At 32.9% G+C, this 24,654-nt stretch overlaps 1 protein-coding gene across 5 annotated transcripts in view; it reads right to left on the bottom strand.

The window, feature by feature from the left end:
- The window catches only part of sona (sol narae metalloprotease), a 176,302-nt gene that overhangs the window by 82,836 nt on the left and 68,812 nt on the right, over positions 1–24,654 (bottom strand). For all 5 annotated transcript variants that reach the window (XM_076129524.1, XM_076129522.1, XM_076129523.1 and 2 more), the window contains exon 2: positions 15,206–15,302. In XM_076129524.1, coding sequence (XP_075985639.1) covers positions 15,206–15,295 — 90 coding nt within the window. In that variant the 5' untranslated portion in view covers positions 15,296–15,302. The remainder of the gene's footprint in view (positions 1–15,205; positions 15,303–24,654) is intronic.

Below are 24,654 nucleotides of genomic sequence, written 5' to 3'. Positions count from 1 at the left end.
TCGATTGCTATTTATTTATAATAAAACTTAATTGATTTTATGAAAATATTATTAATTCTACGTACCATCCATTTTTATCAAGTCCCTTCTTCGAATTAATAAATACTATCAATTTCGATCTTATATTGTATTTCTCTTTGTCGACGAAAGAAATTTAAATTTCCCTTTATTGGAGGGCTCATTCCTGAATTAATTACAGATAATACATGTCATGCAAATTACTTAATTACGGTCCCTTGTTAAAAGCAATTTATTATTGCATGTGTTTACGCATGCAAGTAATAAAAATATGACTGGCTGTTGGGTTTTTCCAAAGTCATAGGTGAACGCATCATGTCAATAAATCTTGATCCTATTCATACCTTTAGTTTCCTTGTAATAAATAATATCCTTTTAAAAATAACAAACAACCACTAACAAAGTTGGCCTTATCAATAGCATTTATAAACGTCAAAACTAATAATAAATCAGGCTTCATTTGTAACGCCTGTGTCTAAAAAAAAGAAGGTGAAGTCTATGAAGCGCTTACATTGACATAACATCATAACCTCAAAACTGATACACTTTTTCATCTATACGTCAAAAAGTGGACTAGAACTGTCAAATTAAAGCAATAAATGTCAAAATTAAGCGTGACCCATGCATGTTTGCGAAATATATGCATATTCAAAACATATCGAAAGTTATTCAATGCATTCAGACATGCTACGACTTTCGAGAGTAGGATTTCTTATGAAATACAATTGGAATTTAAAACGGTATTTCTAAGTAAAAAGAGTAATTTATTTCCCATATAAATAATATTATTATTACATTCTTATTTAATAACTGCCCAGAATAGACAAAAGCTTTATCATTGACATCCGCATTGTTAATATTTATTTGTAAATTATAACAAAAGTATGTAGGTAGTTACAATGTAATAGCTTTTGCTACATATTTGTATGAGTGAGCAATTGACTATTATGACACCTGCGACTGTTACAATTAACTGCAATTGTTTAATGTTTATTGATAAAATGACTAAACGCAGTCAATAACTACATACTTAGGTATGTAATATAAGTGCCCCTATTGTTAATAACAGAAATGACAGGTATTTTTCAGAAGCAATCATTAACTGTCTAAATGACTGCTTCTATTACCCATGCAAGAGCAAGTCATGAGTTTCTTGCCATTTCTTCTCACGAGCAACGGCTTTTCCGAAACGGGGGTAGATTATAAATATTACGACGATTTCAAATATATGTCAAAAGTTTATGAAATAAGGGATATTTGAATTTGAATGTTACAGGAAAATGACAGAATATTTTCGAAAAATCTAACAAAATCCAACCTCTACATTTTTGCTCCATTAAATTTGTGTTTTAATTTATATGTTAGCACTTTGTAACCCAGAAAAAGGTCTCAGCTTTTACATCAACAGTCGAAAAACAGATCAGTTCTCAGAACCATTTTATTGACCCATAACGTTTAATGTTAAATTTGATTGTAACGGATGTGCTGCGGTCAATGTTACGTCATAACCGGTCGTATTTACATACAAGTATTCATATTTCAACAGATATCGCAGATAACTATAATTTAAAGTTCTAAGAATAATTGCGTCAAAGGAACTTAGTGTAAATAAATAATAAAGAACTTTTGCTGCAGAGAGCAGTGATAGCCGAGTGGTATAAGTTCACACCTCCCACGCAAGTGGTCGCAGGTTCGAACCCGAGGCAACACACCAATGACTTTTCGAAGTTATGTGTGTATTAGAAATAATTATCACATGCTCCAACGGTGAAGGAAAACTTCGTGAGGAAACCTTGCATGCCTAAAAATTTGTTTAATACATTTATTGAGGGCATGCAAAGTCCCCAACCCGCACTTGGCCAGCGTGGTGGACTCGAGGCCTAACCCCTCCCTCATGACGGGAGGAGACCCTTGCCCAGCAGTGGGACATTAATGGGTTAAATTTATATTATATTGCTGTAGACGCAATGGCGACTTAAAATCTATCTTTGTATGTATTTTTTCCTTTTCACGTAGATTGACTTTATTATTGTTTCATTTATAACCATAGAACTAACGTCATTTCCTTTCATACTGGTAAAAAAATAAACATAACAAGTGTCAATTTGACGTAAGCATTAAGTTTGAATTGACATCTACGTTACTTGGCAAATAAAACAGAAACGTTGTGTTGTTTTGTGATTTTAGTGACAAGTCACTCCTTTACGCTAAGAAAGCTTAATTGACGCATTAAACATTTCTCACACCACACAATCTATACTAATATTATAAAGCTCAAGAGTTTGTTTGTTCGTTCGTTCGTCGTAAGGAACTACTGGTCCGATTTAAAAAAATATTTTGTTGTTAGATAGCCATCACGCTACGACCAATAGGACCAGAGTCCCAGTAAAAAATGTTACAAAAACGGTGAAAATTTTGACCTATTCTCTTTTATGTGACGCAAGCGAAGTTGCACGAGTCAGCTAGTTATAAATAATAAACAAAAATGTTTTACTGAGCCTTCTGGAACCTACAGTCCTATTACCCAAAAATCCTTATCTACCAGAGAGTCTATTCACAAATCTACGAAATTGGCACTAAATCTGTCTAAAATAGTTGAATTGATCGAAATCTACTTGAAAAGTCAAATACCCTTGAACCAATAACACTACACGGCGTACAACCATGGTGTCTATTTAGTTCTCAAACAATGAGACCTAGATCTACCGTAAGAGGCCTTGTAACAAATATCTTAAGATTCTAGTTATACCACCCAACATTTCCTTTGTAACAAGATTCCTAGCTCTTAGGCAAGTAAGGCCCGGCGCTTATAATCGACAATGACAAGTAAATTTATTTTTCGGATCCCTACGTGAGATGATCTTAGCCAGTTGCACTTACTCGCCTGGAGACGATCTGTAGGTTAAGCAACCGTTGGCTAGGTCATTTTATGGATGGGTGACCGCTTAGTGGGATTTGAACAAATAGTCTGCGTGCTCCGGAGGACACGTTTTAAGTCGGTCCCGGTTGTTGTCAATTAAGATAACAGTAGTAAAGCCAAAATTCTTTGAGCAGCTGCCAGCTTGAACAACTTTGACATTAACGATAAAAAAATTGATTAGGTTGTCCACCAACTTATATCGAAAATTTAAATCCATCATAGTTTTTGACAGCATACACTTAAATGTTTTGTAAGGGATAAAGGTTTGCCGTCGATTATGAGTGCCGTGCCTTAACCAAGTTAAAGTCAAATGCATTATCGGTTTGACATATTGTTTGTTACCAACAGTAGTTAAGTTATTGAAAGGTTAAGTTAAGCAATCCGCAGTTATATGGATGGGTGCGGTGGTCATTTAGTTAACTTTGTTTCAAAACTGATGAAAATTTACGATGATGTGTTGGTTTCTCAATACACAAAGAACATAAGATACTTTACATAATTATTGATTGTTTCAAAATAGTTTGAGTATTGTTCATATCTATAAGAGTCTTGCTCTTTTGTGCCTATTCTTTTTTAAATGTTTGCCTACATAATAAGCCTAGATATGTATGCAAAGATGTATGAAATACACTCACGTTTTGCCATTTACAATGTTAGTCCCATGTAATAGGGGACTAACCGGGCGCGTTACCGAATTTCAGGCTACCATTAAGCAATATTCTAATGTTTATTAAAAAATCAAAGCCAAGACCAGCAAAAAAACAACTAGAGGGTTTATTTTTACTTTCAATGAAAATATATATATATTTTTTTTCGAGTCTGAGTGTTTTCGCCGCAAAATGAGAGTTAAATTACTCAAATCCAAAGATATTATGTGTGTTAACTTTACGAGCGTACCTTCGAAAACCTAAATAAGCTATTTAAAGCGTTCAGGTGGATTTTACGATGTGCCACACTTGATAGATTCGAAGTTTTACGACCTGCATGTTGTTACCTCTTTATAAAATAACGATTTACGAGATAATCCAGAGTTTATTTTGAGAAATTCTGCGACTTCTGTTAGACTTTTTAACAGGAATTTAGGAATTTTGCATTTCGTACTAATGATCGAAAATTTTAGGGACGCACAAATATTTTTATGGTATCATTAATCAAGCATTTATAGCCGTTGCATTGGTTCATATAACACAAACGATCAAAATTGTAAAAAAATATTTTGATACATTCTCCAATATATTAAAAAAATATTAGAAATTAAAATTATCCCAATAAATTTCCCTTTCGATAAATCGATAGGAGAATGAACTTTAAAGTAGCACTTGAACTTGGAGACAAACGCTAGTAAAATTAACTGTTTTATATCTACACCCCCTATTTGTCAAGGCGTTAGTCACCTAACAGTTCAAAGTTCAACAGCCTAACAAACGTCTAAGACCCACTTGCATTTTATTTAAATTTCATTACAACGAACAAACACTATTTGATGGATTATCCACAAAACCGCACTAACTGTTCATTCTCAAATAAGGTCAATAAACGAATGACGATTTGACATCTACCACAGATTAATGATGAGTTCATAGGCAATAAATGTCATGTCAAATTGACAGATCGAATAGAACGAATGATTGAGTGAATGGTTTTGTGAATCTGTCAATAAATGGGACTTTTTTAGTGGTTGATATTACGTAATCCTGTGGTTTTGATTTCGAATTAATTTGAAAAGGTTTTTTGAAGGCTGTAATAAATATTTGGTCTGTCAATGAGTTAGTCATTTAACAATATGTTGATAGTCTATAATTCTATGAATATCGGGTTTTAAAAACATGACATCATTGTAGTAATTTTGTCGAGGATTAAAGAAGTAAATAAGCTATATTTCTCACATATAGTCTATAAAGCATATTGTAAGTCTATTGTCAGGGAAAAGACACAATAAATGACTTATGACCCTAGAGCCAATTTTATGACGTCAAAAACCAAATTGTGACCGTTATTTCGAAATAGCGGAACAATAAATTAATTTTCACACGACTTTGTTATAATAGTTAATTATAATGATTTCAAAAAAGACATAAATTAATATAAAGCTCAGTTTTATATAACAGTTCATGACATAGAGTTCATAATGTCAATGTACTATGAACTCATATAACGATGGCTACGACAGATGGTCAATGATCATATAAAATATATAAATTATGATTGTACTGAACTATCACCGTGAAAAAGGCTTATTAAGGCTCTATGCTTGAGCGAAAAACGACATAAGTGACAAACATTTGAAAATGACACATATGTTTAGTAGTTATGGTTTGTTTTACATTGAACTTCGGAAAGGGTAGAGTAAAATCCGTAACTGACTTATGTTCTTTGATTAGTAAAGTATATAAATATTTGCAATAAATAACAATTAAAGTGTCCACAGTAAGTAACTAGGCTTTAAAGTGTCTGCTCTAATTTTACAGTTTAGTACTGATGACATACAAAGTTGTCAACATAGACTTGGTATTCTATAATTTGATTGCTATTATTTCTGATTGAAAACATAATTAAAGGACATACATATCTTCGACAATTCAAATAAATCGTTTTGCTTATTAGGTTGTACCTATATCAACTGTTTTAATACTTTAGCTGTCACTTGATTTAAGGATAAATTATCCGAAACTTATCCATAACCCATAAAATCTTATCACCAGGCACAAGAGATCATTTTAATAGTGCTAAAACATTGAACTGTAAATTACCAAGACACAAATTTACTCGTTAAACTATAGATTAATATAAAATTTCCAACTGTGGACTTTACCCTCTCTCGGATTAGCATAAATCAAAACACTAAAAAGCCTAGCTGTAATACAGCTTAGCTGCAGTAAAACTGTCTACATGAATTATAACATAGTTTATTAGTTTATAAGTCATTTCGCAGGTCACTAACGGGGAAATTCTCTTGTTGTTTTCAAGAATCATAAATCATATAAATCATAATCGATTAGGTTTCGTTCCATAACTGTATCATCTGATTGCGTAAGCGATTTATGGACGAAAAAACGGTGTAATTTGAATAATCGGTGTCGTTATAAGCTTGTTCTAAATGCGTGAGTAAGTGCCCATTCACGTTGACTCGCGGGCGCGGTGGCGGGCGCGGTCGCGAAATATCAAACATATGGCGATGTACCGAAGTGTTCACGTACAAACCGTTCGCGCGGTCTAAGTCGCGGGCGAGCTAGCGGCGTCGCGCGCGGCCCGCGTGGCGCGCTCGCGCCAATATCAAACAAGTGAAGATGTTCGTGTGTGTTCACGTCGAACTAGCGGTGGCGGGCGCGATGTCAAGTAAGATCAACCAGTTTGAGCCAGTTTGAGTCAAACGCCCGCCTGGCGGCCAACGTGAACACAAATCGCCACGTCCCCGCGACCGCGCCCGCCACCGCGCCCGCGAGTTCCAACGTGAACAAGCACTAAGCTAAGTGTCTGTGACTAAACGTTTTATTGAGATATGTCCTTAAATCGCACTTGAACAGAGGGCTGACCATCTGTCATTCCGGTGGAGACCCTTACTTAGCAGTGGGACAGTAATGGGTTATGTTTACTTTAAGTTAAACGCTACAAGAAAATATTTTCAGCTTTATATCTTAGTAAATATAATGCTAAACCTAGCATAGAGAACTGTAATGTTAAAGTTACGACTATGTTAAATTGAAGCTGTGTAACTTAACGCACTTTGATATCACCTCCTAATTGCCCCTAATCATTTTTGCTAGAAGTTATCCGATAGAATCTTCTATTAGTAACCACATTTTATCAACATCTTTTATCTGTACTAATATTAAACAAATAATAAATATCAGTAACTTTCCTCTTTCCAAAACATTGATTACAAGTAATATGACCGCAAATTATTAATGGTCCTCACCCACTATAACTCTTAAACTGCTGACAAATACAAATTGTATAGGAAAAAGGCTTAAACACCTGGGATCAAAACGACCATACGCCGAACCACAAACTGCCATTGCTAGCATAAATTACAATAATAGTATGCAAATCATATGAAGGCTTTCAAAAGCAACGTTTAAAAAAGCTCTGAATTAATTTGATATAATTTAAAAGGTTCGTAATATTGTGAACGCCATATTGTCGAACGCGGTCGGACATATTGCCGAAATTGTTGCATTGACGTCTGATTCATTTTGAAATTGTATGTATGTGTTGAAGTAATTCAAAGATTATGGTGTTATAGTGACATTTGTATATCGGTATTAAGAGTTGCTATAGCACATGCCAAATAAAATTGTGTGTCTTAATATAACTGCAAACTAAGCGACGAAGAAAAAAAAAGCGGAATAAAGCAAACATTGCATCTATTCGGCATCATTCTTGTGCCAAAGATAGTTGATAGATATTAGATGTTAACATAAGATAGCACTGTAAATTAAGATAACTAGTGCTCCTCTACACTTCCTTATCTTCATACCAGATTTCAACTACATCTACGCTCAGTAGTTTCGACTGTGCGTTATCCATCAGTCAGTCAGTAACGGAAGAGTTTTATATATATTGATTGATTAGAAGAGGGTTTTTCTCTACCAAGAAGCTGTTAGAACCAGTAATTGTTTGTTTAAACTACGATGTCAACTATCCCCAACTGGTTATATTGTTTGTTTAGTAAACAATCGGACAAATTAAACAATCTTCAAGTCAAACAGCGAAGTGTCTACGTGATTAATAAGCATTTACTTGTATTTATAACTTAAGTTGTAAAACCAGATTCTTTAAAATCTACCTTCCTGAATACATCAGACCGGAGTCTTTATTGTTTATACATGTCACATAATATTAAGTACCTATCTACACACATAAAGCGTGATAAAAATCGCTACTAGTTACTATCCCTGCATATTTATTTTCCTGAAATCATAATAAACAATTCTTGTCATACAAAAGTATCTATATCATTTATAGAAGATGACAGTATTTTTTTTCACCGCCCACCGCTGGGCAAGGGTCTCCTGTCGAACTAAGGCGATTTATTTCTCGCCTATTGTAATTAATAACGTAGTTAAGATTATTAAACAAAGTTAAAGTCAAGAGTTCAGACTATCTTATTTTGTCAACTTAGATGTGACGTCTTTCGCAATAACTATCACTCAACAAAAAAGCTATTTCACATTAGCATTTCTAAGAATAACCAGCTATTAACGTTATCTTTTAAACCCATATACTACGTGTCATTGACCCCAAGTTCAAACGATACCACCATGACGGAGAGCATTCATAATTTCTTATTAATTCAGTCAAGAATACCCATTCATATATCTGATATGTACTTACATTATAAAAGGCTTATTAGCTATTAATAATGTAGCAGTTTTTTTCGTTATACAGCTGGGTTATGTTGCTATGGTGACTAATAAAAAATAACGACTATTGAATTAAATAATGTACATATATTTTGTTTGTATACAGTATATTTCCATGATGAAAGAAGTGTGTATATTCTGCTTGAAGAAGCGTTTTTAGAAATCCATATTTTATGCATAAAATATTGTAAAAAGCACTATTATAAATAGCATAATTATTTAAAATATAGCATGCTAACCATCTCGCTAGTTCTGAAGGTGAAATGCTATTAGCATGCTATTGTTATTAAGCATGCAAAACGTTACATTATAACCTACATACGGGTGATAATTTATGCTGATTTAACTACACTTATGTGCGTTAATAAACGCTTTAAAATTACAAAGATGCTTCATGCACTAGTAAGTAAATGTACCAAGGGTTTTTGAAGACCACCTGTGATAAACCTCAACACTGACGAACACACTGAAAACCAATAAGGCTTTAAATACTTGAGAAAAGCATTGCCAGTATCCTTCAAGTGCATAAAGCTTGGTACACACATGTTCAGTTCAACATTATTCGGCACTCTGAAGCTCATTTAGCGGTAGTTTATCTATTCAAAATGTAATTTTCATATGAACTTAAACGCTATAGAATAAATATACTACCACTAAATGTACTGGAGATATCGGGGGTTAACCGGGCGGCAGAGCTGAATATGTGTAGATGAATGTTCGGAAAATGCCGTTCGGCATCGCTATGCTTAAATGTTGAACCAAATTGTGACGATTAGAAAGAACTATCCGATCAGTACAAGCCGAACAAGTGCAGTAATTGCTTCGAATCGATTTTGTTGTTCGATGCAAAATTCCGATCCGAACGTGCCGAATCGAATACGTGTGTAGCAAGCCTAACCACACTGCATCGTGTGTGGTTTGACCTATAACCCGAACCTTATTACAAGGTACTAAAGTTCAATTTGCAACTGCATATGATGAAACGATTCTGCGGCCATTGGGCTGTCAATATTTAAATGAATTATTGCCACGCACTTATAAATTACTGGATCGATATGTAATTTCTTTGTAAGTTCATGTGTGGTCATGATGGTAAACGTAATTGTTTTATAAAGGATGGCCTTCTAAGTTATGATACATAATATAATGATATTGTTTTAACAAGGATTAAAGTATTGGCTGTTTGATCAATAACATGATTGTAATAAGATGATGAGTTATGTATGTGAAATTATAAAAACGATGTTAGTTTAAACTATTTTCTATCCAAATCGTAGATACCTTCTAAAATCTTTGTAAAAGGATTACTTATTTCAAAAAACTTCTCTAACACACAATAAATCTATTTTCCGACATCAGCAATCTTTAACTTTCCCTCAAAACAAAATATACCAAAACTATAAAGATTAAACTATAGACAGACACTTAAAGCATTTAGATTAGACAAATAAGACGGTTCCATCTTTATCAGATCAAACGCTCTTCAAACAGCTATTTAAGCTTAATTTAAAACACGAACACCAAAAACAGAGAACCTCAACACCAAACTATCCCAGCTCTAATTCCACCGCAATCATCTCATCTGCAAACCGACTATCCAAAAAAGGCAACATGAGATGACATGTTGCGTAAATCACAAAAACTCGTACGCATCTAGGTCGGCAAGTCTCCGATCAATGTGGACAATGTACCATTTTTTTTTCAAATTAACCCACTGGTAATTATATTGGGAAATGTCAAGATGAACTTGTGATGTCGAAAAAGAGGTATGCCTTGTGAAGATGGACGTTGGATGGGTTAAATGTCAGTTGGACAAGTGAAGGGATATTTTCATGGGCTCAAGGGAATTATTGTTTCTTCATACTGGACTCAGCTGGTTGAAATATTGAGAAAGTGCTGCATCAAGGATGTTTCAATGACTTTGTCTCGTTCGACGGCATCTGGCCAGTTTATAAGCTACTAAAACTAGAGATATCTCCGGTGCATAAATGCTGTTAGAATAAGAACTACATAGAGTTTAGATGTACAAAACTATCTCATTATATGTCATCAAATGAACATACGGATTCTAGTTTGCTTTAGTTCCCTATTCTAGGGAATTCTATAAAGATCTAGTCATCTCTCTAAGAGATAGCGCGCAGTGGTGACTTGTTATGAGTGATAAAATAGTCACGGTGTCATAAGTCACTAGTGCGCGCTAGGTTTTAGACTAAGGTACTACTACATTATACTTCAAAGTAAAGATAATTTCTCAAAAGATTTTTACTCTCAGCTGCATGTTGCATTAGAAAATCGTTCACTAATTACCAATGCACCTCATGCATCGAGTTCGTTGCACGGAACAAACGTTCAATACAGTTAGTTGTTTCGGCAAGTCTTTACGACTTTGATTTAGTATTCTTTGAGGCTTCTTTATGTTGCTGTATCTCACAGAGTTATGTGAATACGATTATAAGATGATATGTGCTATTTAATTGGGTAGTTACTTACTGCAGAAATGAAGTGTTTTGAATTAATTAAACGAAAAGAATGCTAAGCTAAGAAGTTCATGTCTTCAATTTGTTTTGGAGCCATTATGAAAAACATTGTTACTTGAACATAACGTATGTAAGTCACCTTAATAACATGAAAAATTTATTCATTACATAGTGGCTCTCAAGTACTTACAGGAAATTTGATTTGCAAAAAATATAAAATTTCATTTCGTTGGATTACATAAAATGGAAATTAATACTACCATTATCTTCTGCTAAAAAACGTGCTATCTTATTCGACAGTAATACTACGCTGTCAAAATTTACTAAATTGTTTCAATGATTTCGGAGGTATACCACCTACAAACCACCAAAAGAACCAAGTTTACCTTTACCTACCATCACTTAAAGCTTGCCAACAGTCATTAATAACAAGTAATACCTAACTATTGAGTTGTAACTTACAATCTAGACTTCCGAGCCATACTTAGTAACGTCCTGTACATAACAGCCGTGTCATTCGATAACGGAAACTATAATCGATTAGTTATTAAATGTAGTGATATTATCGTATTTGTAACACAGGACTAGTACCGCATGGGAAACTTTGTAGCACTTTCAATATCTACTTCAAAGTATAGAGGCATTGAACTTAATGAATCATAGACGTTTAAAGGGGGTTTATTCCCGATAGAATCGAATTCAAATTCGATCGAAATAGATTCGAGATAAAGTCTAACTCCTAAATACCAAATTAGCGGATGATAAACCACTGCAACTGGTCTAAAATGTGAATAATCGAAATCAAACAATTTAATTAGTTTCAATTATGCTCTTGTTGGGATTTTGGTCAAGAGTAGACAATCTCAAACTATTCTCAATTTTTTTGTTGTCCTAAATTGTTATTCTTTATATGATACGGATATCGTAAACAAAGAAAAGCACAAAAAGATTGATAAGTGCGGAATTTGTGCAGATTCTTTGATTCTTGTCACGTAACACTTTATACCAATCAATCTATTCTAATGTCACTTATAATTGTTATTCCGAATAAGTATACAACCTTCTTATGTCACTAATTCGTTTTAAAATACATTAAGTTCCTGACTGCGATTAAAATAGCCTTTAGTTTTTACTTTAAACTTCGAATAACGGTCACAAAATTTTGAAAAATACGCAAGATAACCCACAACGTAAGTTTGTGTATGTATATGTATGTTACGATATTAGGCAAATATTATACTTCTCAACGGATTTTGATGAAATTTGACAGTTGACATCAGAATAATACAAAGTCTCAAACATTTATAAAACAAATTGGAATGAATGAAATGGAACGAAACAAATTGGAGCAGCGTCACATTGGTAACCTATAAAAAGATTTCAATCTCAAGTGCTTCAAAGGACTCTAACCTAAGCTTTTACTTAAACAATAAGTGCAAGTATGCAGTAGAAGGCGGTCAGCTAGTGTAAGATCGCCCGCACACTTAACCACTAATCGCGACTTCAAGACACGTCAACAAATACTCTGAAACGTTTTGTATAGTAGCTCTAGTGACTGTTTGAGCCACAAACTGCCGCATTCGCCCTAGCACGCTGCTTATGGCCGTGTTTTGTCGCTTGCTTTGCGCGCATACTCGACTGCAGTTGTTGTTTTTTTTCTTGGTGCCTGTGTGTAACTGCAAATTCAAAGTCCTGGCTAAGTGATGGCGACTGGTGGCTACCACTAAGCTACTTATGGCTGCGATTGGTACCTGCGTCTTGTAGTCGAACTGAGCCACTATTGATCGCGTCGTGACTAGTAGCTCCAATGTGTAGTAGCTCTTAGCCGCTACTATGCGAATGGCGGTTTTTTTTTGTTGTTTTGGATTGGCGTCTAAAAGCATACTGAGCTACTAATGGTCGCGTTTACTAGCCGCTAACAGAAGCTCATCGTGCAGTAGCTTTAAGCCACTAGTAGCTGAGATTGGTGGCTCTACCTTAAAACTTAACTAAGCAACTATAGATCGAGCGTCTAGTGGCTCAATATGCGGTATCTCTTACCGGCGCCTGCGCACGACCGGTCTCTTACGCCATCGAACAGGGCGTGGTGTATACTAAATTTATGCCGACTTGCACATTCGTATCGCGATATCGCGGCGTTATGTTAACGATCATATATTATTTAGTTCTAGTGATGTAATGTGACGTAATAAGTGTTCTTAGATTAACGTCACGGTATTGTGGACATGCGATCTTAATATTAGATTATATTTTAAATATTTTGAAATCGGTTCTCTTTAAGAAATTTCACTGTATTGTTTACTTTATGACAGGAGTTAAATTCCATCGTATTTCGTTGAGTAAAAACTTGAGTAGGGTTACCTTCTTTGAAATTGCCTATGATATGTTTTATAATCTAGGCTAAAAGTGATTCTATCTTTTCTATCTATATATTATGTTTATATAAAAAACAGTTAGATATCAAAAGTTATTAAATAAACTGCATAAATCATTAAAATTATAACTGAATGACTCATGACGAGATCTATGGTCTACCCACTCTTTTTGCATTCGACTTCATAAAGTGAGGACTTATAGAGGTGTCTAAAATAAAGTCAATAACCTTTTTAACAATGTGTCTCCGGCAAAAAGTTATCTTTGATCGGATTCGCTAGTTTATGGATTTTCCCAATTGTTGGTCATTTAATAATGGATGTCAGTTCAATTTCGGACGCATATTAGTTTAATTTTCAAACATAATTTTAGGTTGTTACTAATCATAGTTTTTCTTACAACCCTACCTGTACCTATTAACAAGGTTTACGACCGACAGATTTTGTTGAAAATAACTTAAAATAACTATATACAAAACAAGTTTTTATCCATCAACGACGTGCGTCAAGCACATCACTCAATACTTAATCGTCCAGTCAAAAGGTCAACAGAAAGTATCGCCATATTCAAACTAACTAGTTTGTTACACAGCTTTTGCGGTTTCTTGCTATTATAATAAATATTAAACTATGTATTGTATCTATCGGACTTCACATTTGCATATAGCCTTGGAAAAAACTCACATTCTCGGTCTGCAACTTGCAAAACATCTCAGAAACTAACGTTTAATACATCAGTGAAAGCAATGCGGTAACTACATGAATAATGTATGTACACATACAAGCTGCTGGAATGCCGTATAACTTCCGAAAAAAAATCCGTATTACGCCAACAACGGCACACTGATCGACAAGTCACGTGCTAACCACAAACGAAAATGGCCGCCGTCGTTTGACAGCTGTCAAAAATACCCGCGCTTTTGACACTTTATTTCACCACCTTATTTTAATTTATTCCCTGTGACGTTGTTTAAATATAAACTTGTTTTAATTAGCAAATACGTATTTGGCAACAAAGCCACAATCTCAGCACGTGGTATTGGCGACATTGCAGGGAGCCAATCATTATTTTATGGAGCATAAAATTTGACTTCGACAGGTGTTCATTAATAAATAATCATGTATTTATAGATTATATCTATAAAACAAGATGTTTAATTAACACGTTGCGGCTGTAATTTACTAAATAAAATGTCGCTTTAATTACATCTTTTACATACGAATATTTAAACTTGATCGAATGTTATAATGCGAACAAAGTTTTAGCTCGGAGCCATGTTTGAAACTCATCAGACAACTAATAATTTTACATGTTATTTGAATGTATAATGAGATACACAGTGAAAGAAATCCGGTTTGCTAAAATTTCGTACGTAAAGAACTGTAGATCACACTTAAGTACAGAGAATGTCAACCGTCGGTTTCGCAAAGTTTTTATTACTTTTCATAACATTTTTATAGGTTATTTATTGTCTAATATTTCTGATAAAACCGGAGATTATGGCAATATATTTCAACACACTGCTATTTAAGCTTAATCAATCTTAAAGGGTACCTACAGACATTACGCAGTTGTGAACATGTGATGCTCAACTCGTTATTCAAAAGCGAAGCAGTTTTTTATTTCGTAAATTGACATTTAAATGACATAAATAAATGGATAAAAGTCAGTAACCACACATTGTTGAATAATACACAGATTCTCATTATACAAGTGTGTAATTATATTGAAATTTAATCGTAAATTGATGAGCTTGTAAATATTGCATTACCGAAATACACTGCTTGTTGTAAGTTTGTAACTAACATCTTTTGACATAACTCTTAACTGTCTAAAATACAAATGTGACTTGCTGTTTTTAAAAACTGTCAGTTCTATTATATTTAAAAAAAATTAAACACACCATTGACAATTTTACGTCATGAAAAGTTGTAACTTTACTTTTAACATTAGTACCCACTTAAAGTACAGAATTAAGCCATTAACTTTCGGGTATATGATTATATTCCACAATATTCGCAATAAGCAGAAGTAAGTTGTTCATGGTATCTTACCTTAGTGTTGAGTGTGTGTGTGGAGAAGAAGGAGCATAGTAGAACAAAAGCGGACAGCCAGTGGGCCGACACATACGGCGTCGACTCCATGGTGGAACTGAAACAAATAAAATAAAAATTAGATACTATACCAAAAACTGAATTAAATGAAAATAAATTATTAAAGAAAGGAGTGTATCCGTCTGATTGAATAAGAGTTTAAGGTTTTATAGCTGCTTTAAGTAGAATGAAGCTTATTTTATAGACAAAAACCAACAGTAATTTAGTTTCCATTTACACAAGTAGTACAATTTTTCAACAGCGCAACTATTACATAGAGCTAAAGGGTTATACTTAATACATTTTACTCTCTCTCTCTTTCTTTCTTGCTATGAATCCCATATGATAGTGGTAATATTGACATTTGACTATTTATCAAAATATAAGGGAACACTGAAATAAACTAACACCTTTCATAGACCATTAGAAATGTAAACAACGACAAAGTTTTCATTATTGTAGTAAATATTTCGCACAATTATATTTGCACATCATTTTATAATACAATAGCTGACCCGCGCATATTCGCTTGCGTCACATAAGAGAATCATAATTTTCCCCGTTTTTGTAACATTTTTCACTGGTACTTAGCTCCTATTGGTCGTAGCGTGGTGATATATAGCCTATAGCCTTCCTCGATAAATGGGCTATCTAACACTGAAATAATTTTTCAAATCGGACCAGTAGTTCCCGGGATTAGCGCGTTCAAACAAACAAACAAACAAACTCTTCAGCTTTATAATATTAGTATAGAAGTATAGATATGACGAAAGCGACCAAAGGTATGTTGATGGCAGTATGTGCACGTACCTCCTAACGGGTTAACACTTTTACTGATATTCTCGGTACGTCTACTGATTGAGAGATAGTACTTTATCTTGTCATCACACGTGCTCAAGTAAATTACACTGTGTGCAACAAATTGCACCCATATCTTAGGTTTTAACTTTAAGACTTACTTGTTAAAAATTTATATGAAGAAGCTGTAGAATTTGTAAATTATTATAATTGCGGAAATTTACAATTTTTAACAAATATGGAGTATTTTTTAAACATATTTCATCTTAAATATTAGATTGCTTCTTAGGTTTCCATGCCTAAAAGATAAAAACGAAACTTTGTTACTGAGACTTCGCTGAGTTTCTGTCTGTCACCAGGTTGTATCTCATGAACCGCGATAGTTAGGTAGTAAACAAATTTTCACAAATGATGCATATCTGTTGCCGTTATAACAAGATATATTAAAAAACAGAATAAAATAAATACATATACATGGGGCTTCCATTCAACAATCGTGACTTTTTTTACCCAGGACAGCTTTGCAGAAGTCAACAGTGTTCAAAAACACTTTTATATTTAACTAACGTTCACTCTTCCCAGTGAAAAGTTAAGGAAAATTATTTTCTTAATTAACAATAATAAATTAACAGCATAAAACACGTTATTCAAACATCAACACTTAACAAACAACCTACGCTTTCAATAACAAACATGATCTTTATCAAAGCACTAATCAATAGTTTATCTCTCTACAAACTCATCGCAATAAATCCAGCAGTTTACAGTGGAGATGTCAATGCGAACTGGCTGAGACAAGATTGACATGTACTGTCTCATCGGAAGTGACGGGTAAATCCAGCGATACGACCTTAACATCGTCTGATAGTGTTTGATACTTTAGTTCAATTTTATTTTTACTTTTATGTATTAGTATGTGCATTATACTCTGACATTATTAGAGCCTTGGAATGGAAGAATTGTCGGTAGTTTAATTGAGATTTTGGATTCAGGTAAAGTCTGCTGCATAAGGCTGTGAAGAAATGGGCATTCCGATTTTTTTTTCTACAAAAAAATAAGTATTTGCAGACACTAATAAACATTATTTAAAATAATATTACATGCTAAAATCATTAAGATTAAAATTTGTTAATCAATATTATTGCATAATTACAGCGATAATGTATTATTTAATTCACGTCTTTTAATATTCGGGCTAGAACAAACTTTGAAACAAAAACGCGATTAAAAAATTTAAAGTTACGATACCTTTTTATTTCCCGACGTTTGGGTCAACTAACTTAGATCTCGGTCGCGGTAAGACTGAGGATTGAACTGTTTATTATACCAGCTTGCATTGCATATTGTTCTTTTTAAATATAAATAAACTAACAAAAATCCATTGTTCCACTAAATCATAAATACTATTTTAATATTTGTTTAACCTACAAAAGTTGAAATCTAATCTCCGAATCTTTTTTAGGATTAAGTAATTAATCATTGCAAAAAAATTAATATCAATGCAGATTAATGGGAGTTTGTTTGAAATCTTAATATTGGAAGAAAAAAATCAATGACGGAGGTTTGTAAAAAAACATTTTGAATATGCCATTGTGTTTATGAGTTATGTGCCGAAAACATAAAACCTATAATTTACGACCAATTCAAGGTAAATAAGAAACATTTTCATTGATTCTACAATTAATTTTTGCCAAAATTTAATAATATGTTATGATAAAGTAGCCGTTTAATAAACTCATTTGTTTAACCTTTTTATCGATATTTACATAAGACAAACAATTTTAAGACCTAATCATAAACATTAATTTATTATTTGTAACTCCTTAATTACATGTTTTAATAACATAATCTAAGGGCTAAAAATACTTAATTAAATTCTCAAACATAATTAACGAATAAAAAACTAAAACAATAGTAGGTACAACAAGCACACAGCTGATTAAAATTAAAAAGTAAAAAGCATAGATTAAAAATTTCCTTTTGCCGCCAACAGCGGTGACCATAAACAAACAAAAAGTTGTTGAGGTCGACGCACGGGCTCAGAAGGACAATGTCTTTTCTGAGAATCGGACGCGGCCGTGCAAAATATTAATAAAGCTCTCTGGACACGTTTCCGCATTGGTTTACTAACCGGACCGGGACAGACAGGTGGAGAATAATACTGTAATATTATAGAAAATAAAGTTATGAAATATGATACTAAAAGTCATTTTGATAGATCTTTGACAGTAGTCAGAAACTTGAAAGTCTGACAACCAGTCTTACCGAATGGTATCGCGTTATAACCCAGGTAAATAGGTTGTGGAGGTCCCATAGGCAGTCACTCCTCGTAAAATACTGGTATCCAGCTATATTTGGTGAGACTGGAAGCCGACTCCAACATAGTTGGAAGAAAGCTAGGCTGATGAAGATAATAAAAGCCGAAAATGTTTTGATTTCACCCCAATAAACTACCCGTTGTTTAAAGTCGTTCTACTTCAACGAAATGTCATATTTTTTGTGACAATAAATAAATAATTTTCTAATATAAATTGCCTGTGTTTATAGTTAGTCGCCTAAGCTTGCTAGGGTCAGCTTCCCGTAGCAATACTACCGGTCTATACTAAAGATTATATCAGCTGATGAACTTTAGCGTGAACACTTTCAAAACGCTTCTTTACTTGTAGTAGGAGCTTGTTAAATGCGAAAATATTTCTATAAGTCTTCAGTACTGTTAAAAACGTACCTACGGTTAGTTAAAAGACCCCAAACTGAATTGAAAGGAAATATACTTTTGGAAGTAAACGCAAATATCACGTATATAAAAGAATTCAATCATTCGGTAGACATAGTATCGTGACCTATCTAATACAGTTTTTTAAAACGATCTGAACAGGCATACCTCCGAATATAGGGGCTATTTGCAAATAGTAGAAGAGTCTATAAAACTGAAATAAATAATATTGGTGACTACTTTTGAGTATTTGGGTGTCAGGATTGCTATAAATAAATTTGTAGAAAAAGGAATGTATTATGATATATATATATTAGTTCTTATTAGTTTATATTAGAAAGGCAGGAGTTTGAATGTTTATAAAACAATCGCAATAACCTATTTTGCTTATATAAAGTAGGTCGTAAAATATCAGTCAATAGTCTCTCAATAAAGCAAACACTACCGTTTAAGTACTTACATAACTAATTTTAAAGAAGTTTCAAATGTCAACAGTTTACAAACATCTTTGTAAACACTCGATTATCTACATATAATATTGCATTTATTTACGTTCATAAATTTTGTAACGTGTCATATAAAAAAGACAAAATATAAAACATTTAAAATGGCATACGTAACAAGTGTCGCAGTAAATTAATTTAATGGTGATCGTTATAAATCTTAATCGTACTTAAGATTGAAATAAAATATCAATTGCAATAATCTTTACGTCCTTATTCTCAAAGAAATTTGTTCAAAATAATACCACATTTTTAGAGTAAATAACTAAGATTGTGAATTTACTTTCTTCTTTAAAAAGACAACTCGCGCACTAAGAATTATTTTTGGTATCGCGGGGACTTTCACAAACAACGGACACAAAGTACAACGAGACCCGAAACAATATTTTTCACAAATAAATTGTTCCGTGTCGGAATCAAACCCACTACTTCCCGACGCAAAGGTAGTGACGAGTATATCGCTATTTTATAAACATAACAATGCAAACCATAAATTAATATGAAGTGAAGAATATTAAAAAAAGAAAATCAACACTCCATTTTTTACCAATTCTTTCAGTTTCTGACGTAAATATATCAAGAATATTGCATCAACACTTCAGTATTAACTGAAACTGTATGAATTATGTATGTAACATCATAAATAAACCATACAATGATGCTTATGAACGAATAAATCAAAACAAGGCCCGTTTGTCCAATTACCGTGCTTTTAAACCGCCAAAAATATTGCATCAAGTTTCAATACGCGTAAAATATTAGCCGACATTTCTGTTACCTTGTTTAAAAATACGCTTTTGATTTATATAAGTGGTTTATTTTTAAATATAATTTAATACTTTATGTGTATCCTATGTTTGTTTAATTGATATAGACTTATGTAAATATTAATTCACTATTTTTTACTTGCACTCGTAAATTAAATGCGTAAATGGATTTTGGTTTGTCATTTTTTATATTTAATTCATTCATGGATTTAAATAAAATATCAGCTAAGTTACTTCACTTTGAAATAAAACGTTGCATATCTTAGTGCAGTAATAAAAAAAACAAAACAGACAATAGACAACTAATGTTTTTGAATATGGAATGCGTGCGTTACGGCCATGTTAGTATTGTAATAGTTGCAAGAGACGATGTTACCAACATAAAAAGTGTAAAACCTTTGTTATTTTTATGGAAAAACAATAGAATTTTGACACACAAGGCATTTGGATGTTATGTTATGTGTGTCAGAGTAGATGCAATGTGCTTTACGACTATGGCGTATTGTTTAAGGCGTTGTGAAACGTAAGTGCTAGGTTTGGTGATTCATTAAGTGCATGCGACTGTATAAATTGTTTCTGTGGTATGAATTTATATATTGTAGTACATGCATTGTAGGGTAATCCGACATTGTTTTTATTTAAATCGAAATTTTATAGACATTATTCATAGTTTAAAGAACTTAATTCCAAAATGCAATAACTACATAAATTGCCAATTAAAAATAAATAAAATATGGGGGATTTTCGCACTCTTAATAGCAAAGATTATTTTTTAAATGTCATTTTATGTAAATATCAGCCAGCATAGTTTATGTAAAAATGAATATTTTTTTCTATTTCGTAAATGTATCCGTTCTAAAAATAACAGGTTGCGTTTAACGCAATGGCTGACAAGCAAGAATTGAGGAAATCGTCTTCAATAATTACATAATTATTTTATGTTTGTTTTGTTTTAATTAATTAACTGAACCGCCTTGAAGTTCTTTAGAATCGATATAATGTTAGTTATTTATTGCTATCGATTTTTTTTGTTCGTTGCATTGTAGTGTGATCAAGTTCTAAAACAATATACAAAAATATTTTGTGTTTTAGTTTGTTTGCTGCAGACGAATTAATGTTCAAAATAAAATTGATTCATAAAGTTTTTATTACGTTACGTACCTATGTGTATTTTTAATTTGTATTAACAAGTAATTTTAGATAAGGAATTTGCAAAAGAAGTAAAAACTCTTCAATGGGCGAACTAGGGGCACTTTGTTAGCTAAAAACGATGTTATTAGACTAGCGGGCGTCATAGTATTTTATGAATTGAAACTTGATTGTTGATTAAGCGTGACAAATTTTTATTTTTAATTTCAATCGATTCTAGGAAGTTCGATTTAAAAGTATTTTAAATTAATTACGATAAAATTAATATGTTAAAGTTTAAAGTTTATTATGGTAAATAAGAAGGAAAATGGATAGAATTTTATTATTGTAAAACAAAGACATTAGAATAAAAAGGACAGGTTTGTTATAAATTATGTTTTTGTGTTGTCATTGCATGCAATAAATCCTTCTTAGTAAAAAAACAGTATTGCACAGACACGAACAAAAAGGAATGTATTATTCGAAATTCAAATTCAAAATACCGCGATACAATATCACAATAGTTTTGTGCCTAGACTAAAGAATCATAACGTGCCCTTAGTTATACATTTTATAACAATATTTCCGAAATATATTTTAAATACCAAGGGCACACAATAATACTATCTACTGGTTACAGACAGAGAAAGAAAAATCCTGTGTCCTCCGATATTTCTAATTACTTGTAATTTATTTGAAATCAAATTCTTTTTGCTGAGTGTACCTGTATCTAAGAAGGTATCTGCAAAATTTCATGTTTTTGCATTTTATCCTAAAAATAAGCCGAAACGTCAAAAAATCTAAACGCGATTTCTCAAAAATCTACTTTTTTCGTATTATAACCAAGTTATTGAGGGTATTATAATATTTATTTTCCCAAATCATCATTATATTAGAGACCTACAAAAAAAGAAACCGAGTTTTATTACAAAATATTGCATTGAGCGTGTGAATACGGTTACGACATATAACAAAATGTCCGAATTTACGAAATGACCAATTTAGTTGGGAGACGAGACTCGAGACTGTTGTGGCAAGTGTTATATGTACCGTTATTCACTAATGAACGATGACTCAAAAGAATTTAGTTTCGTATAACTTTTATACTATACAATCTTATGTGTTAGGTAAATTATTTTTATATTAAAGACTAATTGAGCTGGTTCGATGAACGATGAAAAAGTAGTCAATATCAATTATGGCGATTACTATTGAAATCAGTTTTTGTTTATCGATTCCATATTACCCTGAAATATACGCAAATTAGTAAATTGTGTTTAGTGTATGTAGACATTCATACTACATAATATATGTATAATTTACATAGGTAATAAGGGTAACCCACCCAAAACCACATTTATTTCACACTCATGTTAAAGTTCTTAATACCGACTTGTTCCCAATCGATGAAATGCATTGATAGTATTCAGGTATAATTATTAGAACTAAATATAAGTACCAGAAGTAAATTGCGCTTTTTACAATAACAACTTTCTGCTTTACAACCAACTAATGAGCGTAGTTAAAATATAATTAAATATTTTATTACTAAGACCCAGATACTGTCTTTGCCACTTTCCATAGACTTAGTACGATTGTAATAAAATCACGCCTTTTTCCCTTAACGATACCCTTCGGTAAGACTAGTTGTCAGACTTTCAAGCTTCTGACTACTGTTAACGACTGTCAAAGATCTTTGAAAATGACAGCTGGGAGCCATCTAACGTGCCTTCCGAAATACGGAGAAACTCTTTACGTATGAGGTGGTCGCCCATCCACAGAACAACCTCGGCAAGCGTAGCTTAACCTCAAAGATCAATTGTTGTTAACTAAGCCTAGAACTGGAACGGGAAATAGCTGCTAGTAATTAAATCTATCGTTATGACTTAATTTCCTCACATATTTTCATAATAATTCAAAAAATAGTTTTAAAATGAAATACTGTGTGAATTGTTCAAAAGAATTGTCGTATATCAAAGTAAATATTTTAATTGCATTAATTATACAAATTGTAGTCATTGCGAGTATATTTTTATTTTATTTATATGAATGTTTGCATTATTATATGTCGATAGAGATGTAAGACTTTGCATTGTGTGAAGTTTTATACATACATAATAACTTTTTTGCTAAAAAGGTATTTTAAGATGGGCACTTAGGCATTCTAGTCAGATTTAACAAAAAGCCTAAATCTAACGACCAACAACGTTTTTTTCCGACATATAGTCAGATATTATGACCTGCTGCGACAGCAATTTGGTAGTTGTCTGGATTAACTTTTCTTCGGTAAACTGGCTTGAATACGGCTAGTGCGAAATTTTGTAATATCACGCCTGTTATATACGGATGTTTAGGTAAAGGTGTATAGCACCCGTATTTGGCTATAAGCAATGTGAGTCCCATGTAATAGAGAGCGAGCCAATTCCCATAAGACACGTAATTTCGGACTACTATTGACAATATTCTAATAAAAATGTAGAAAACGTCAAACTTGGAAATCAAATCTGGGACCTTAAGGTAAGCAGTCGAATACACAACCGAGCGCGTCATAAAACAAAATATGTACTAATTTTCGCATACTGAACACGTGAACACAAATGCTGGCCAATAACCATGAACAAGTTATAATTAATATACTTTGAACACAACATAGAGGAACACATACATACATACATACATACATACACACATACATACATACACACATAAATACATACATACAAATATATTACGAGAACTAAGTCATACATTGTGTTGTGCAATTGGTTGCGGCGTTGCTTAACTAAAAGAAAGCTTGTTAATTACCCATTGTACTTGATTTACTTGAAACCATTTTACTTCTGGATAAACACGATAGAAATGGTTCGTTTTAAATGTTATTCGTGGCGGATTGACATAATAACTAATTAAGATGTAACTATTTATACTAGTAGTGTATCGCAGCTTCACTTAAGGTCAGGTAATAATTAATGTGTATGTTTCCGTAGGCCATAGCGTAATCAGACGTGGTGGCATAGAGATTGTCAGGTTTCGTTATAAATGTAATTTTTATACAAAAAAATATTTTGCCAATCCGATTGCTAGTTTCATTACGTGTGTATATGAAAAACATATTATGTATAACAATATAGAATGCTTAATTTAATCAAGACTAACTTCAATTAACTTTGAACTCCACGCTAAGGTAAACTGTAAATTTCAATACACAAAGAAACATTTGTATATAACAACAAAGGAACGGAGTGCAAATGAAGCGCAAAATCAATCTCTTATTCGTATCTTCACGACGAATTCTTTATAGGTACCACCTTATCAGGCTGTAACCGTGACTCACCACACGTAAACACCGAAAAGCCTTCCGCCTTAAAAAATCTGTCATTTAATTAAGAATAAAACACACCACGATTACCTTAGGCTTGCTACACATATGCGGTTCGGTACCTTTGGCAATATTTATCGAACAACAAAACCGAATTGAAGCAATCAGTCCTTGTCCAGGCT

The sequence above is a fragment of the Anticarsia gemmatalis genome, chromosome 22, assembly GCF_050436995.1.
Source record: "Anticarsia gemmatalis isolate Benzon Research Colony breed Stoneville strain chromosome 22, ilAntGemm2 primary, whole genome shotgun sequence".
Lineage (NCBI taxonomy): Eukaryota > Metazoa > Arthropoda > Insecta > Lepidoptera > Erebidae > Anticarsia > Anticarsia gemmatalis.
The sequence above is the reverse complement of the archived record's forward strand: the minus strand, read 5'-3'. Positions and strand labels throughout refer to the sequence as shown.